General features: G+C 36.2%; 2 protein-coding genes across 10 annotated transcripts; both read left to right on the top strand.

Annotated features, from left to right (window-relative positions):
- LOC126582559 (potassium channel SKOR-like) lies at positions 1 to 17,640 on the top strand. 8 transcript variants are annotated; one of them, XR_007609546.1, is made up of 15 exons: positions 1 to 121; positions 235 to 514; positions 4,019 to 4,243; positions 4,458 to 4,521; positions 4,762 to 5,101; positions 5,176 to 5,471; positions 5,841 to 5,921; positions 6,384 to 6,482; positions 6,604 to 6,825; positions 6,936 to 7,118; positions 7,247 to 7,322; positions 7,411 to 7,705; positions 7,988 to 8,109; positions 8,569 to 8,892; positions 16,214 to 17,640. XR_007609546.1 is itself a non-coding variant. In XM_050246696.1 (15 exons), the coding sequence occupies exons 2-15, from the start codon at positions 264 to 266 to the stop codon at positions 16,141 to 16,143; spliced, it is 2,508 nt and encodes an 835-aa protein (XP_050102653.1). In that variant the 5' UTR covers positions 1 to 121; positions 235 to 263; the 3' UTR covers positions 16,144 to 17,640. The 8 variants fall into 8 exon arrangements, 6 of the variants coding, with proteins under 6 accessions (XP_050102653.1, XP_050102651.1, XP_050102649.1 ...); XM_050246696.1 differs by lacking the exons at positions 7,988 to 8,109; positions 8,569 to 8,892 and adding exons at positions 14,694 to 14,831; positions 15,059 to 15,180 and having other exon boundaries at positions 7,411 to 7,567; positions 15,890 to 17,640; XR_007609547.1 differs by lacking the exon at positions 5,841 to 5,921.
- On the top strand, positions 9,311 to 12,134 carry LOC126582575 (uncharacterized). Of its 2 annotated transcripts, XR_007609548.1 has the most exons (4): positions 9,311 to 9,886; positions 9,963 to 10,208; positions 11,720 to 11,823; positions 11,943 to 12,134. XR_007609548.1 is itself a non-coding variant. In XM_050246724.1 (3 exons), the coding sequence occupies exons 1-3, from the start codon at positions 9,709 to 9,711 to the stop codon at positions 11,960 to 11,962; spliced, it is 444 nt and encodes a 147-aa protein (XP_050102681.1). In that variant the 5' UTR covers positions 9,387 to 9,708; the 3' UTR covers positions 11,963 to 12,130. The 2 variants fall into 2 exon arrangements, 1 of the variants encoding a protein (XP_050102681.1); XM_050246724.1 differs by lacking the exon at positions 11,720 to 11,823 and having other exon boundaries at positions 9,387 to 9,886; positions 11,943 to 12,130.
- Positions 17,641 to 19,129: the final 1,489 nt, after the last annotated feature.

The raw sequence follows: 19,129 nt of genomic DNA, 5'->3' as shown, positions 1-19,129 counted from the left end.
AAAACAAAACAAACAAACAGATTTTTGAAACGATTTGAGAACTCTGCAGCTTTCAGTTTCTCCAACTTGCGTCTCCTGCTATATCTTTTCACAACGAATCGCAAAGTTTTCCGAGAAAAAGGTACTTGGATTTTTTCGCTAGCCAAGCACATCATATAGCACCACCACGTCCTCCTCGTGATTTATTTTCTTCGCTCGTGATTTTGAATCTGCGCGCGCTTTTATTCTGTTCAGCGTTTCGATTTTTGATCGATTTGGGGAAAATGTCGAGGAGAGTGGAGGTGGATGGCCACCGTGAGACGGAGGACGACCGCGACGAGGAGGAGGAAGAGTACGAGGTGCAGGATCTGAGAGAACGAATCAAATCGTCGCGCGGGAGCCAGTTCGATCTAATTAAGAACGAGTTAGGACTCGGCGACGGGTCTTCGATTTGGCGGCGGCGGTTCAGTCGTCAGAGCCTGATCGACGGCGTCAGAGGGCTCTCCAAAGGACTCGTCATTCATCCTGACAACCGGTAAGACGCTTCCTCTTCAGTTCCTTTTTCGTTTTATTTTTCCTTTTAAATATTATGTCTCCATAATTATCGGTTAAGTAACGAATTAAAATCGGTATTATCTGCCTGTCTACATAATTGCGAGTTTAATTTCTCACGCATCCTAGCTATTCATTTCGTTTTGACTATGATATTTCATACGTGGATGGCTGGATTTTTTTAAGTCAAAATTTAGTTTTAGATTTATTTTATTACAATGATATACTAATACACTAAGGAGTATGTGAATAAATTAGTCGAACTTGTCATACACACATTCGAAGTTGTTATCTATCACCCAAGTGAAGACATATATCACTAAGTCGTAATACAAGTGGAAAAGTTAGTCCTCAGATTAAGTATGATTATTTTACTAGAATGTTATTAGTCGTTGTTGTAGAAAGTTAAAAATTTAAGAGACCGCGTAAGTTTAAAATTAGTTCAAGTGGTGATAAATGATGGAATAACGAGTTAAATTTAGAACGATTAGTGAGTTCAAGTTTGACTTACCATATCATCATAAATGGTCAATATTTACTAGTCAAATTTTTATTGCAATGTCGTGGATGTAAAATTTTAATCAATTTAGCAAGTGAAACTTGATTTTTAATTATTTTGGACAATTCTTAAAATAAGGACAAAAGTTGTGATTTCACTCGTTTAATATTTAATTGTTTTCTCAAAAAAATTTTTTTATAGATTTTTATTTTGGGTCCCAAATGAGAAATCGATTAAATAACATGATAAGGTAATTGACGGTTTAGGAAATTGATACGTGGATATGATGATGTCGTTGAAGCTGCGTATATAGCAGGATGGAATAGGACATATAACTTCATTCTCACAAGTCATAAACATCAAAACCATAAATTAATGTTTAGTGATCGATATCCCATGAAACAATTAAAATATTAGGATGTAGATGGAGATTACAATTAAGTCAAACCTAAATTGCTTACTTTTTTGTTTTTGTCAATCTCTAATGACGTTACTCAGATTTAAAGTTTAGAAAGTGCGTGATTGCTTAAAAGTAAGGACATCTTTGATAAAATAATTTTTTGTTTTAATTTTTGGGTACTAGAGATAGAAGGAAAATATATTGAAAAAAGGATGATTGGAAGGGATGAAGTGTTAAACGAAGATTATATGAAAACAAAATCTTGAAGATTGTCATTTTTCATTTGTGTCTTTCTTTTCACATTTTTCAATTGTCTTAGATTGTTTTCATTTTATTACGCACTCTCCCTCTATTTCGAACTCAAAAACAGAAAATTAAAAACAAAAAATAGCATGATTATAAAAATGGGAGAGTACTTTTTGAGTTTTTTTCTTTTGCCGAGCTCTGCACTGTATTGTTCTTTTTCGCCTTGTTGCCTAATAAGAGTTGAGAGTTTGATCAAAAGAAAAAAACAGAGAAAAGGAAAAATGGTTATTAAAATTGGTACTTGTCTATATTTTTTTAATTATGATTTAAACATTGGTGAGTTTACAGGTATGACTATATAACAAACTATGCATAAAGGTCGTACCCAGTGCACAAGGCTCCCGCTTTACGCAGGGTCTGGGAGAGGTGAATGTCGGCTAGCCTTACCCCCATTTATGGAGAGGCTGCTCTGAAATATAACAAACTATGCATAAAAAATAAAAAAATAAAAGACTATATAACCAACTAGCTCAAGGCAGCAAATCTGGATCATTCATGAGAGAGATAGATTTAGACCTTTGATTTGTGTGAGATGGGAACTATCAGATTTAATTTGAGTGGTTTGAATTTGCTAGTCATTGGGCTCCGGACAATAAAATCCTCTTCCGATATTATCCTACTTTGTTTCTTTCTCTAGAAAAGTGTTTGAGTGCACTAGTTTTTATGGCGAGGGTAAAAAATTTTGAACCTTGTTTGATGGCGAGGGTAAAATTTTTTGAACCTTGTTTGATGGTACCAATGGTATCTTCCTTTGTTTCTTTCTCTAGAAAAGGGTTGTTGTGACTGGGCAAGCAAGCACAGCGTTTTACTAGAGCAGCTATGTTTTTTGCCTTGCATGTGCAACTCATGCTTATTATTCTTTTCTATTTGTTTTTCTGTTGTCAAAATTTTCGGATGGCGCTCAACATTATTAAGTAATTAAGGCCTTCCACAGTAAGCGGAAAAAAAAAGTATGATACCAATATATTTTAAAATAGGAATGCTCTTACAATGGAATCGAAAAATAAACTTTGTGGGTGGTTTTTGATTAAAATGTAAAGATTTGAAGTCCTTTTCATTAGTTTTCCTTTATCTATATCTATCATGAATTTGTCAGCCCAACTTTAAGGCAACTAAAGATGTTTTAGATACAATTGGCCAAAACTAAAAGTTGTATGTTAGCTAATGGTAGCACTTAGCCACTTAATCCCGAATTTAGTATAACTCAGTGAGGTTTATAATTTAGTATTGTATTAATTAATAACTGTTTCTCATGCTCAAAATTAATCAATGTCATCTTTCATAATTCATATCAATGTCATCCTTATATTTTCAATTGCGTCGAAAACATTTGTTAAAAATGCTTACGTGCGATAACGTATGTTAATTTAACAAACGTGCTTGCGTGCGAGTGTTGTCAATAGAAGTTTCAACATAATTGGACAATAAGAATTACGTATATTGATGTATGGATGAAATTGTGGAGGATTAGTAGATAACATTAATGGAGTTTGAACGTGAATGATGAAAATGAAAACTTTAAAAACACATACCATTCGAGAAAAAAAAGGAAAGAAAAAGAAATACACTAAAAAAAGTAGTCTCTCTACCAATATTTCATTCCTAAACCTTCACAAATCACAAGCTACACACATCCCCATATAACAATATTAACATGAGCTCCATCGAAGATATGTGAATACTTACAAATTACTGTGTTTTCTTTGGACGTGTGACAATTGAATGTTTAATGTGTTGTTTTTTGAAGATCTTGCAATGACCAGTCATCAGTTTTTTGTTCTTTCTAGTTTAACAAGCAAATTTCAAAATTTGTCGGCAAATCAGAATCAAAGAACTTCAAAAATGGCACATAAGTATCTTACACGTGGCATTATATTCAGCACAGCCATCGAACACGTAGATATTTGCCGGTTTACTAGTTGAAACGTATAGTGTTCAGTTGTTATGTTTAGCCAATAAGTGGCCAACCGGTGTGAAAATATAAATCCTATATATAATGCATCCGGTGGCCAAAATGATGAACATTCCTCCATGTGTTCCGGCAGGCCAAAATGATACCTGTGGTTGACTACGTCCCGATCCCTAGATTAACTAACAAGTAAAACCTTAGTCATTCTAATGAACTACTTCTACATCACATACTGTCATGCATTGCACTCGCCCTCCTCCTGTGTATATATGCACCAATATATATATATATATATATAAATACATACATACTTGTATTTTTGGTGTTTTGTTTTTCTTCTCTCTGTGCACTGAAATGTGAAGACTAAATGCAGGTGGTATCGGGCATGGATGAAATTCATACTTTTATGGGCAGTGTACTCGTCCTTCTTCACACCTTTCGAGTTCGGGTTTTTCAGGGGTTTGGAGGAGAGACTCTTTATACTGGATGTAGTAGGACAGGTAGCATTCCTTGTAGACATTGTTTCGCAGTTCTTCATCGCCTACCGAGACAGTCACACCTATCGAATGGTCTATAAGCGCAACCGGATTGCTCTACGGTTAGTTTTTGTTTCCATCTAGCTGTTTATAGAAAAAAGGATCGTTGTGATGGGTTATAACTGTACAAACTATGTGGCAGTTCTCAGTGCTTACTTGAATTTGTTGAATTTAGTTAAAACTTAAAAAGCAAACAAATGTCCATTGTGATTTTACAAGCCATATAATCCGGCATGGTACTTTAATTTCGTTGCTGATTTAACTTTTCCTTTGCAGGTACTTGAAATCGAGTTTTATCGTTGACTTGCTTGGCTGTATGCCTTGGGATAACATCTACAAGGTACTTCCATTTTCAATTTGTGTGACTAGGTCATCGACACTTTCTCCTATAAAATGTTAATTTGTTAGCGCTCGTGTTTTGCCGATTCATGAGATTGGCGGGCAGTTGCACAGAATGTATAAGATCAATATAAAATTGCAAGCATATATCTTGATTTTTGAATTAGTAAAGTTTATCTACTATAATGCTTTTAATATGTTCTGCTTACATATTCACTTTGTGAAATCTGTTTTGGAATAGGCTTGTGGGAGGAGAGAGGAAGTGAGGTATCTCCTATTGATAAGGTTATGTCGGGTGCGCAAAGTCACTAGGTTCTTTCATGACCTAGAAAAGGATATTCGTATCAATTATCTGTTTACCAGGATTATAAAGCTTATTGTCGTTGAACTCTACTGCACACATACAGCGGCCTGCATATTCTACTATTTGGCCACCACCCTGCCTGCTTCACAAGAAGGGTACACATGGATTGGAAGTTTGAAGTTAGGTGACTATAGTTATTCAAGCTTCAGGGACATTGACTTATGGAAGCGCTACACAACTTCTTTGTATTTTGCCATTGTAACCATGGCCACTGTTGGTAAGTTACCTTTTAATTCGTTTATGTAATCAGTTGGAATGTTTAATGCCTGACCAGCACTCTTTCTTTTACAGGTTATGGAGATATTCATGCAGTCAATCTGAGGGAAATGATATTCATAATGGTTTATGTATCTTTTGACATGATTCTTGGGGCGTATTTGATTGGTAACATGACAGCGTTAATCGTAAAAGGATCAAAGACAGAAAAGTTCAGGGACAAAATGACAGATCTCATCAAATATATGAACAGAAATAGACTTGGGAAGGATCTCCGTAATCAAATCAAAGGTCACTTGCGTTTACAATATGAGAGTACCTACACGGAGGCTGCTGTTCTCCAGGAAATTCCTGCTTCAATTCGCTCTAAGGTAAGATACAGATAGGATCTCTGTGTACTGTGTATTGATGAATGAGTTACAATATTTTCCATAAGAATTATTTGATTTTAATTGTTATGCATATTCCAAAGCTATTGACATTATATGCTTTCCTTTTGGAGTACATGTGTGTTTTTTGTTTAGTTCTTTTTATAGAAAACTTGGGTTGTTTTTTTGCATTGAAGACCTTGGTAGAAATTCGTTGGTTTTATTCCTATGCATTTTCAATGAAAGAAGATAACTCATGTATTCCAATATATATGCGTTATTCCGACTGTTTGTACATCATGGGTTTCTGGTTGAGAGAGTAAGTTTTGAAAGACTTCTTTATCTTTAAAATTAGTTGTTTCTTCATTGCAGATTTCACAAACTTTATATTTTCCATACATTGAAAGTGTTCCTCTCTTCAAGGGATGCTCGACAGAATTCATCAATCAGATTGTAAGTTATTAATTTTCTATGTACATAATAGATGGACAAAGTAGGTTCACTTGAAACACTGATAGTTGGATCTTTCTGATCTGGTGTGCAATGCCAGTTAGTTCGTAGGTGTCATTGGGTGCTAATGTTAACAAGCATTGTCATAGACTATAAAAATCCTACAAATTTGTGCTTCTTCCTCTGTTGCATGGGCATGGTTTTGATTTGGCACCTCATTTGGTAAACAATAAATGTGATGTAAGTGTATACCATCTTGTGAATATTTTTGCCTGCATGCCAAATAGGACACCGAAAACCAGTGTGGCATCACTTTTATGTAGGTGGTGTAATTGTATCTAAAAGTCAGAAGTTTCATGTGCAGCACCACGTATAATGTCAAGTAGAACCTTCCATGGTCATGGATATATCTGCTTGAATGAGAATTAGTAAAATGGGTTACTCTTATTTTTTTTCATCTTGTAGGTTATTAAACTGCATGAAGAATTTTTTCTCCCTGGAGAGGTGATCATGGAACCAGGAAACGTCGTGGATCAACTTTATTTCGTCTGTCATGGTGTGCTGGTATGATTTCATACTCTAGAGTCAGTGGTGTGTCTTATTTAGTTGGTAATGCCATGTTTCTCATTTCATTTCTTGTCGTCTTAGCTTTTCTACTGAAAATTTGGAAATTGGATCTGCACAGGAGGAGGTGGGCATAGGGGAAGATGGAACAGAAGAAACTCTTGAGCTTTTGGAACCTAACAGCTCATTTGGAGAAATCTCCATTCTTTGCAACATTCCTCAACTTCATACAGTTAGGGTGTGTGAATTATGTAGACTTCTGCGACTTGATAAACAATCTTTTACAAGCATCCTTGACATATACTTTTATGACGGGCGGAAAATCTTGAACAACCTTTTAGAGGTAAGTTTTCTGTGGTTATTTATGTTCCTTTTTCTATGTGCCTACAACTGTCTGGAAATATTTTGATTAGATTTACTTATGTGCCCATCGTATGGCTGAAAATGGTACAGGGTAAAGCACCTCGCATGAAACAACTAGAGTCAGACATTACATTTCATATTGGAAAGCAAGAAGCTGAGTTTGCTTTGAAGGTAAATAGTGCGGCTTACCACGGAGATCTATTTCAGCTAAAAGGTTTGATCCGAACTGGAGCTGATCCCAACAAGACAGATTATGATGGAAGGTCACCCTTGGTATGAAATACCATGAAACTCTTATATTAATCATTGTGAATATATCTGTGACTTAGCATCGTGTGTGCGTACGTATATGTGGGACATGATGATATATTTTGTCTGAAGGGTGTATTTCTTCTCCACAGCATCTCGCTGCATTAAAGGGACATGAAGATATTACACTTTTCCTTATTCAGGAAGGAGTAGACATCAATATCAAAGGTATGTTTACAGCATACCAATCCTTATGTGGCTTGAACTACTTTCCAATCATAGCACCATAGTATAATAATTCGTTTAACTTTTCTAGACAATTTTGGGAACACACCCTTACTTGAAGCCATCAAGAACGGGAATGATCGAGTTTCTTCTTTACTTATCCAACAAGGGGCCTCCTTGAACATAGACAATGCTGGTAGTTTTATATGTACATCCATTGCAAGGGGGGACGCAGATCTCCTTAAAAGGTTATTGGCAAATGGCATTGACCCGAATTCAAAAGATTATGATCACCGGACTCCACTTCATGTAGCTGCATCAGAAGGACTATATATAATGTCAAAGCTGCTGTTAGAAGCTGGGGCTAGCGTTTTCTCGAAGGACAGGTACAGTTGAAATGTCATTATCTTTTTTTTGAAGAAAAAATGTCATTATCTTTTTTTTGAAGAAAAAATGTCATTATCTTTGAGAAAAGCTCACTGGGACTCTTCCAAAATGTTGCTTTTCTATGCTGGTTCCCTAGTATTGTTTGACATGAAGTTTAGAAACTTAACCTTATTTACCACTCCAACCTCATTCACCTGTGCTTCTCTCTTTCACGACAGTTTTTATAAATAGTTACTTTTCTTCTTGCTTTAACAACCATATAATCGTTTTCCGTCCTGCAGATGGGGAAATACCCCACTAGATGAAGGTCGGATGTGTGGGAACAAGAATTTAATCAAACTGCTGGAAGAAGCAAAGGCAGCTCAGTTGACAGAATTACCTTACTGTGCTCAAGAAATCACAGGTATGGACAAACTCTTATATTTTCATTATGACCTTTTAGTTTGTTTTCTCCTTCGAAATTAGAGAGAAGATCCAGAAAGAAAATTCTAACAATAGGAAGGTTTTACACTTTAGTAAACAAACACCAAGGAGATGACGTTATAGGATGATGAATGCTAAGATTTAACGAATTAGTTATGTCTGCACCGATATAGATCATGGACTTGGAACTTAATAACAAGTTTGGGGTGCAAGGATAGGAATTTTCCAACAAAGTCTCCATTGTAGCCAAATGAGGAAAACAGATAAATCGATTTTTCTAGTAAGGGATTTCATCATGTTTTACCTCTTGATGAAAAAGAAGGAAAAGAAACTAGGTTAGCATCGCTTGCGAAGGGCCTAATGAACATTCCTATACATGACACCTTGTACTTACAGTTATCATGATAAGTTGATAAGAAATTTCTGTTGTAACGTGCAGATAAAATGCACCCGAAGAAGTGCACGGTATACCCTTTCCACCCATGGGAAAACAAAGAAGGAAGAAGACCTGGAATCGTGTTATGGGTCCCAAGTACCATTGGAGAGCTCATCAGAACAGCAGGAGAGCAACTGGAGTTTTCATCGAGTGGTTCCGGTATAATATTAACAGAAGATGCAGGTAAAATTCTTGATGTGGACTTGATAAATGATGGTCAGAAACTGTATTTGGTCAGTGAGACACATTTTACATAAACATTGTGGTCATTCGATAGTTTTAATTTGTATATAGTCCTTGTATCATTTTGTAAAACATCTGCATTAGGTGTAAGCATACCGACTAAAATGCATTGTTTTTGTGTTAATTTCCAACCGAGAACGAAAGAGTGGAAGTGCAAAGACAGCATTTGATTCTTTCGTTACTTGGTGAATTCTGAATTTTAAGAATCCAAGCGACTGTTGGATCAGTAATCTGGTTGGTTTGGGACGAAAATGTAGTGGTATGGTTGGTTGTCCTCCTACAAACGAACCCAACCACATCCATCGAGAGATTCTCACATGTCACTAGAAATATTTCGCTGAAATCTACGACACCTATCACGTGACAATCATGAGTGTTGTAGACTTGAAATTTCTCATAAACAACATACGACATACAAATAAAGTTAAAGAAAAATTTATCAATTGAAACTTGCTAGTATTGCTCGACAGCTTGGAGTGTCACTAAGAAGAAAAAAAAACTCTACCAAGGGTCCGTTTGGTGGCTTGAAATTTCAAGTTACATGGAATTTTCCTAACTCGTCGAAAAATTGAATTAAAAATAACGCAACTCTTGAGTGCACTCTCCACTATAGATTTAAGCTGTTGTTTAGTCCAATTATTCTACAAATTAAACAAGATCGAGCAACTATTTATCAAGTATCTACCAAGCTATGAATATCAGACAAGCTGCAATTGCATGCTCCTCTCTTCCCCTTTTTCGCCTCTTCTTCTCGTCTCTGCAAGAGGCGCTTTCGATTTCTGGAGACAAGGCGAAGAAAGAAGCCGAGGATCAAAATGTCGATGTTGCTTCTGATCCAAGTAACGCAACAGCCCAGACGCATTTCCGGCAACTTCAGCACTTAAGAACAACTTGATCATAATGTTGTTGGGTGCCCATATTAATCAAGGGAGAACTCTTCTTTTTGTGTTTTACTTGTTCTTGCTTATAACGCGTGGATTTGAGAGCTCTGCAGAGCTTTCAGCTTCTCCAACTTGTTTCTCGCCGTCTCCTGCTATATCTTTTCACAGCGAATCCCAAAGTTTCCGGAGAAAAAAAGGTACTTGGATATTCATTTTTACATTTGTTTTCTTAGCTCGTGATTTTGAATCTGCGCGCGCTTTCCTTCTGTTCAGCGTTTCGTTTGTTGATCGATTTGGGGAAAATGTCGAGGAGAATGGTGGTGGCGGACCACCGTGAGACGGAGGATGAGTCGTCGAAAGACGGCGGCGAGGAGGAGGAAGAGTATGAGGTGCAGGATCTGAGGGACCGAATCAAATCGTCGTGCGGGAGCCAGTTCAATCTAATCAAGAACGAATTAGGACTCGGCGACGGGTCTTCGACTTGGCGGCGGCGGTTCAGTCATCGGAGCCTGCTAACTGGTACGACGCTTCCTCTTTCAGTTTCTTTTTCGTTTTATTTTTCCCTTTAAATATTGTGTCTCCATAATTATTTTATCGGTCAAGTAACGAATTAAAATCGGTATTATCTGTCTATCTACATTTAATTACGAGTCTAATTTCGCACGTATCCTAGCCATTCATTTCGTTTTGACTATGATTTTCAAACGTGGATGGCTGGATTTTTTTAATCCAAATTTATTTTTAGATTTATTTTATGATATACTAAACCCTATACTAACACTAAGGGGAATATGAATAAATTAGTTGAACTCGTCATACACGTTCGAATCTGATACATACCATCTAAGTGAAGAAAAATATCATTAAATCGTTACTAAGTGAAAAATTTAGTCATCATATTAAGTATGATCATTTTACTAGAATGTTATTAGTCGTTGTAAAAGTTAAAAATTAAGAGAGTGTGTATCTTTAAGATTTGTAAGTGTTGAGAAACGATGGAATAACAAGTTAAAATTAGAATGATTAGTGAGTTCAAGTTTGACTTACCATATTATCCAAATTATCAATGTTACGTGTCAAATTTTTATTGCAATGTCTTCGATGTAAAATTTTAACCAATTTAGCAAGTGAAATTTGATTTTTAATTATTTTAGACAATTTCTAAAAAGTAATTTTCTAAAATAAGGGCAAAAGTTGTGATTTCACTCGTTTTATATTTAATTGTAAATTTTTATTTTGGGTCCCACATGAGAAATTGATTAAATAAATCATGGTAAGAGCAACTCTATCCTTAAAAAAATGCGTTGGCATCCAACCCATTTAAACCACCCAGTAAACAGTGATAGACCTCAATGAACAGTAATTGACCAAATGCATCTCTATTCTACAAAATGTGCTGGCACCCATCCCATTTAAAATATTATTACTTTTTTTTATAGAATAATAAAAAAAAAGGAAAATTTGAAATAGGTCCAATTTTCTAGCCCATCTTTTGAAATAGGTTCAATTTTTAGTGACTTTTGACTTTTGAAATAGGTTTAATTTTTAGTAACTTTGGATCCATATCAAAATACCCCTTAAAAAAATTAGTTCTAGTTTCGGATAGGATTTTTAACTAATCTTGTCACGCCACGTGTCATTATCCGAAAGTACTATTTTGTGAATAGATTTTTGTTAAGATTTTTAACTAATCCCAACACACCACATGTCAGTATCTATTTACAATAATTTAGCTAAGATTTCGATCAGACTTTCAATCAATCTTGTCAGTTTTGTTCTTTCTAGTTTAGCAAGCAAATTTCAAAATTTGTCGGCAAATCAGAATCAAAGAACTTCAAAAACAGCACATAAGTATCGTACACAGGCATTATATTCAGCACAGCAGCATCGAACACGTAGATATTTGCCAGTTTACTAGTTGAAACGTTTAGTGTTCAGTTGTATGTTTAGCCAATAAGTGGCCAATACATCCTATATATAATGCATCCGGTGGCCAAAATGATGAGCATTCCTCCTATGTGTTCCGGCAGGCCAAAATGATACCTGTGGTTGACAACGGCCCGATCTCTAGATTAGCTAACAAGTAAAAACCTCAGCCATTCTAATGAACTACTTCTACATTACATACTGACAGGCATTGCACTCTCCCTCCTCCTATGTATATGTGCAGTAATACATATTTATATATATACTTGTATTTTCGTGTTTTATTTTTCGTCTCTCTCGGTACTGAAATGTGAAGACCAAATGCAGGTGGTATCGGGTATGGATGAAATTCATACTTTTATGGGCAGTGTACTCGTCCTTCTTCACACCTTTTGAAGTTCGGGTTTTTCAGGGGTTTGGGGGAGAGACTCTTTATACTGGATGTAGTAGGACAGGTAGCATTCCTTGTAGACATTGTTTTGCAGTTCTTCATCGCCTACCGAGACAGTCACACCTATCGAATGGTCTATAAGCGCAACTGGATTGCTCTACGGTTAGTTTTCGTTTCCATATAGCTGTTTATAGAAAAAAGGATCGTTGTGATTGTTCCGTACAAACTATGTAGCAGTTCTCAGTACTTACTGGAATTTGTTGAATTTAGTTAAAACTTAAAAAGCAAACAAATGCCCATGGTGATTTTACAAACCATATGTTCCTTTGCAGGTACTTGAAATCGAGTTTTATCATTGACTTGCTTGGCTGTATGCCTTGGGATCACATCTACAAGGTACTTCCATTTTCAATTTGTGTGACTTGGCCATCGACTCTTTCTCCCATAAAATGTTAATTTATTAATGCTCATGTTTTGCCGATTCATGAGATTGGCGGGCAGGTGTACAGAATGTATAAGATCAATATAAAATTGCAAGCATATATCTTTATTCTTGAAGTAATAAAGTTTATCTATTATAATGCTTTCAATATGTCCTGCTTCCGTAGTCACTTTGTGAAATCTGTTTTGGAATAGGCTTGTGGAAGAAGAGAGGAAGTGAGGTATCTCCTATGGATAAGGTTATGTCGGGTGCGCAAAGTCACTAGGTTCTTTCATGACCTAGAAAAGGGTATTCGTATCAATTATCTGTTTACGAGGATTATAAAGCTTATTGTCGTTGAACTCTACTGCACGCATACAGCGGCCTGCATATTCTACTATTTGGCCACCACCCTACCTGCTTCACAAGAGGGGTACACATGGATTGGAAGTTTGAAGTTAGGTGACTACAGTTATTCAAGCTTCAGGGACATTGATTTATGGAAGCGCTACGCTTCTTTGTATTTTGCCACTGGTAAGTTACCTTTTAATTCGTTTATGTAATCAGTTGGAATGTTTAATGCCTGACCAGCACTCTTTCTTTACAGGTTATGGAGATATTCATGCAGTCAATCTGAGGGAAATGATATTCATAATGGGTTATGTATCTTTTAACATGATTCTCAGAGCGTATTTGATTGGTAACATGACGGCGTTAATTGTAAAAGGATCAAAGACAGAAAAGTTCAGGGACAAAATGATAGATGTCATCAAATATATGAACAGAAATAGACTTGGGAAGGATATCCATAATCAAATCAAGGGTGACTTGCGTTTAAACTATGAGAGTACCTGCACGGAGGCTGCTGTTCTCCAGGAAATTCCTGCTTCAATTCGCTCTAAGGTAAGATACAAATGGGATCTCTGTGTACCTTGTGTATTGACGAATTGGTTACAATAAATTCCATAAGAATTATTTGATTTTAATTGTTATGCATATTCCAAAGCTTTTTACATTATATGATTTCCTATTGGGGTACATGTGTGTTTTTTGTTTAGTTCTTTTTATAGAAAACTTGGGTTGCTTTTTTGCATTGAAGACCTTGGTAGAAATTCGTTGGTTTTATTCCTATGGATTTTGAATAAAAAGAAGATACCTCATGTATTCCAATATATATGCGTTATTCCGGCTGTTTGTACATCATGGGTTTCTGGTTGAGAGAGTAAGTTTTGAAAGACTTCTTTATCAGTAAAATTAGTTGTTTCTTCATTGCAGATTTCGCAAACTTTATATTTCCCATACATTGAAAGTGTTCCTCTGTTCAAGGGATGCTTGACAGAATTCATCAATCGGATTGTAAGTCATTAATTTTCTATGTACATAATAGATGGACAAAGTATGTTCACTTGAAACACTGATAGTTGGATCCTTCTGATCTGGTGTGCAATGCCAGTTTGTTCGTATGTGTAATTGGGTACTAATGTCATAGACAATAAAAATCCTGCAAAATTGGTGCTTCTTCCTCTGTTGCATGGGCATGATTTTGATTTGGCACCTCATTTGGAAAACAATACATGTGATATAAGCGTATACCATCTTGTGAATATTTGTGCCTGCATGCCAAATAGGCCACCAAAAACCAGTGTGGCATCACTTTTACGTAGGTGGTGTAATTGTGTCTAAAAGTCATAAGTTTCATGTGCAGTACCACGTATAATGTGAAGTAGAACCTTCCATGGTCATGGATATATCTGCTTGAATGTGAATTAGTGAAATGAGTTATTCTTATTTTCTTCATCTTGTAGGTTATTAAACTGCATGAAGAATTTTTTCTCGCTGGAGAAGTGATCATGGAACCAGGAAAGTTGTATTTTGCCTGAAAGGTGTATTTCTATGGGGGACATGATGATATATTTTGCCTGAAAGATGTATTTCTTCTCCACAGCATCTCGCTGCATTAAAAGGACATGAAGATATTACACTTTTCCTTATTCTGGAAGGAGTAGACATCAACATCAAGGGTATGTTTACAGTATACCAATCTTTATGTGGCTTGAACTGTTTTCCAATCATAGTACCACAATATAATAATTCGTTTAACTTTTCTAGACAATTTTGGGAACACACCCTTACTTGAAGCCATCAAGAACAGGAATGATCGAGTTTCTTCTTTACTTGTCCAACAAGGGGCCTCCTTGAACATCGACAATGCTGGTAGTTTTATATGTACATCCATTGCAGGGGGGGACGCAGATCTCCTTAAAAGGTTATTGGCATATGGCATTGACCCAAATTCAAAAGATTATGATCACCGGACTCCACTTCATGTAGCTGCATCAGAAGGACTATTTATAATGGCAAAGTTGCTGTTAGAAGCTGGGGCTAGCGTTTTCTCGAAGGACAGGTACAGTTGGAATATTCATTATCTTTGAGAAAAGCTCACCGGGACTGTTCTAAAATGATACTTTTCTATGCTGGTTCCCTAGTATTGTTTGACAGGAAGTTTAGAAACTTAACCTAATTTACTAATCCAACCTCTTTCACCTGTTCTTCTCTCTTTCACGACTGTTTTTATAAATAGTTACTTTTCTTCTTGCTTTAACAACCATATAATCGTTTTCTGGCCTGCAGATGGGGAAATACCCCACTAGATGAAGGTCGGATGTGTGGGAACAAGAATTTAATCAAACTGCTGGAAGAAGCAAAGGCAGCTCAGTTGACAGAATTCCCTTACTGTGCTCAAGAAATCACAGGTATAGACAAACTCTTATATTTTCTTTGTGACCTTCTAGTTTGTTTTCTCCTCTGAAATTAGAGAGAAGAACTAGAAAGAAAATTATAACAATAGGAAGGTTTTACACTTCGGTCAGATGTTAATACCGTTTAGTAAAAAAACACCAAGGAGATGACGGTATAGGATGATGAATGTTATGATTTAACATATTAGTTATGTCTTCACTGATATAGATCATGGACTTGGAACATGAATTTTTTTTTTTTTTCGCTATTGTTACTCGAACAAACAATAATAAGGTGGGGTTCAAGGATAGGAATATTTCCAACAAAGTCTCCGTTGTAGCCAGATGAGGAAAACAGAATAGTGACAAAATCAATTTTTTTAGTAAGGGATTTCGTTATGTTTTCTCTCTTGATAAAAGGTCGTACCCAGTGCACAAGGCTCCCGCTTTACGCAGGGTTTGAGAGAGGTGAATGTCGGCTAGCCTTACCCCCATTTATGGAGAGGCTGCTCCCAAGTCTCGAACCTGAGACCTACCGCTCATGGGCGAAGGCACTTGCCATCGCACCAAGGGCGACCTCTTATGTTTTCTCTCTTGATAAAAAAAAAAAAAAAAAACTAGGTTAACATCGCTTGCGAAGGCCTCATGAATGTTCCTATACATGACGGCTTGTACTTACAGTTATCATGGTAAGTTGATACGAAATTTCTGTTGCAACGTTCAGATAAAATGCCCCCAAAGAAGTGCACGGTGTACCCTTTCCACCCATGGGAAAGCAGAGAAGGAAGGAGACCTGGAATCGTGTTATGGGTGCCGAGTACCATTGGAGAGCTCATCCGAACAGCAGGAGAGCAACTGGAGTTTTCATCGAGTGGTTCCGGTATAATATTAACAGAAGATGCAGGTAAAATTCTTGACGTGGACTTGATAAATGATGGTCAGAAGCTGTATTTGGTCAGTGAGACACATTTTATATAAACATTGTGGTCATTCGATAGTTTTATTTTGTATATAGTCCTTGTATAATTTTGTAAAACATCTGCATTAGGTGTAAGCATAACGACTAAAATGCATCGTTTTTGGGTTAATTTCCAACAGAGAACGAAAGAGTGAAGTGCAAAGACAGCATTTGATTCTTTCGTTACTAGGTGAATTCTGAATTTTAAGAATCTAAGTGACTGTTGGATCAGTAATCTGGTTGGTTTGGGACGAAAATGTAGTGGTATGGTTGGTTGTCCTCCGACAAACGAACCCAACCACATCAGTCGAGAGATTCTCACATGTCAGTGGAAATATTTTGCTGAAATCTACGACATCCATCACGTGACAATCATGAGTGTTGTACACTTGTAAGATGTTATCCCATAAACTAAAGCATTATATCTCACTAAAGTAACAGATGATTCTGTACTGCTACTAGTGTACAAGATGAGAGAGAACAACTCAGGTTCTGGATGCTCGAGAGAGTTTTGAGTTAATCAATCACTAAAATCAACATGCACAGGGTTTATAGCTTTAGTTGGTTAGGATAATTTATTCCTCTAAACAAGATGAGAACTCTCTTGAAACCAATATATTGTCCCAATGTCACCACCAATGCCAAGATAATTGTCATATGTTCAAATAGTAGGCATCGTTCGCCACCACATAGTGACATTGATTTCAAGAGAGAATCTCTCCTAACTGAGTTCCCGAGTTCAAGTCTATCTTTAAATATTCTTTGCATAAAGAAAAGTCACTAAAACCAACTTGTAATTTCTCAGAAACAATCAATGACATACAAATAAAGTTATTGAAAAATTTGCCAAAACGATTATTTTTCAAATTATCGCGTCGTTATCAATTGAAACTTCCTATTATTGCTCGACAGCTCGGAGCGTCACCAAGAAGAATAAATACTCTATTATTGCATTATTTGTTTCTTTTTCTACTAAGGGTCCGTTTGGGTGGCTTGAAATTTCAAATTACATCGAATTTTCCCAACTTGTTGAAAAATTGACTTTAAAATAACGCAACTCTTCACTGCACTCTCCACTATAAATTTAAGCTGTTCTTTAATCCAATTATTCTACAAATTAAACAAGGTCGAGCAACTGTTTATTAACTATCTACTAAGCTATGAAAATCAGACAAGCTGCAATTGTATGCTCCTCTCTTCCCCTTGTGGGCACTCTTTTTCGCCTCTGCTTCTCGTCTCTGCAAGAGGCGCTTTCGATTTCTGGAGACAAGGAGAAGAATGAAGCCGAGGATCAAAATGTCGATGTTGCTTCTGATCCAAGTAACGCAACAGCCCAGATGCATTTCCGGCAACTTCAGCACTTAAGAACTGCTTGATCATAATGTTGTTGAGTGCCCATATTAATCAAGGGTATGATAAGGGAGAACTCTTCTTTTTGTATTTTACTTGTTCTTGCTTATAACGCGTGGATTAGTAACAATTTCCTACAAATTAGAATCAATCTGTGGTTTTAAAAAGCTGGGAAATTTTTAAGCATGGTTTGAAGGGTGGTTTTTTTGTTAATATCCAAAGTTAAGGCAAAAACGAAATGAAGAGAAAAAAAACATGTAGAAGGAATTTGACTCGCTCGAGTTGGGGGATCTTTGGTGATCATTTGAGACCATGGTTCAGAATTGGAGGTTACAGTGCTAATATATAATTTATGCTAGATTCTTGTTTGCCCACCCACCTTATATTCGCACTATGTGAATAGAATTCTAAAAGAAAGATTGAAGGCAGAAACATGAAATTCAGAAGATAGAACAATTAATCTTTTTTTTTTAAATTTACACACTTTGGCCCCTCGCGTTCAAAATATTCAGGCTCATTTGTATATGTGCTTCGTACACACCATTCATCTGCAAAAAGGTGCCTTCAAAGAGATTGAAGACCGTTTCATAACTATTTTGTTTTTACATTTTGTGTTGAGATATATATGAGAAAAGTATATGAGAAAAAGGAGAGATGAAGGAGGGTGATGGGAGAGAGGGAAATTGAAATAAAGAATGAACGAAAGAAGAATCTCGAAAGTGAAAACAGTTCAACAAAGATTTTTGTTTTTTAATTTTAGTTCTCATTATGTGTGCCTTTCCCTTTACATTTCTAATACATCTTTGCTCATCATCCTTCATCCACTCTTCATTATGCATGAAATAAAAAGATAATGCTTAAGTGGTTTTGTGAAGACCAATTGATTGTTTTGGTGCCAAATAGGGATTTTTATCACAATCGTCACTATGATTTGCGAAAAATGTACGTTTACTCCTTTTACTCCTTTGTGTTTCAAATCGATTAATGTCTTTTATGAATGTTGGCGGCACAACAATCAGAGAGAACAATTTTATTGAAAACAAAATAAAGAACACTTTACAAGATAAAAATATCAACAATTTAATAAAACAAAATTTGAACAATGAATTTGTAATGAACTTTTTTGTGCATATAGAAGCTTGTGGACTTGTCATTTCTGATATTTGAACTTTAGATATCTCGCCACAAATGAAGAAGAATATTACTAAACCGTAATATTAAGTGACAACTTAAAAACCATGTTAATTTTAACGATAAAACAAATGTTCATTTCCTAAGAAACATGGGTATTTCCCAAAGTGAGTGCCCAAAAAGAATCTGTTCATACTTGATACCCTCATGTAGATGATGTCTAAAATACCCATATCGCATGATCACTTCACACAAGCCTCAAGGGAAAGAATTGGCTGGTAAAACTTGTAATTATTTCTCAGCAGGAGGCGCATTATCGTAAATCTGCTCACACTCCATTTCAAGCGGGAAAATTGTATACCCGAGCGCTCAGAAGGCATAGCCTGAAAGTTGTAACAGACAAACGCCCACTCTATAACAAACTTCTTCAGGTCATTATTGATTTTTCAAGAACGCAGAGTCTTGGAATAGAGAGAAAGAGAGAGTTAGAGAAAGAGAGAGAGGGAGAGCTAAAGCTGGAAGCTT

This window comes from Malus sylvestris, chromosome 9 (genome assembly GCF_916048215.2).
Source record: "Malus sylvestris chromosome 9, drMalSylv7.2, whole genome shotgun sequence".
NCBI classification, from domain to species: domain Eukaryota; kingdom Viridiplantae; phylum Streptophyta; class Magnoliopsida; order Rosales; family Rosaceae; genus Malus; species Malus sylvestris.
The sequence above is the reverse complement of the archived record's forward strand: the minus strand, read 5'-3'. Positions and strand labels throughout refer to the sequence as shown.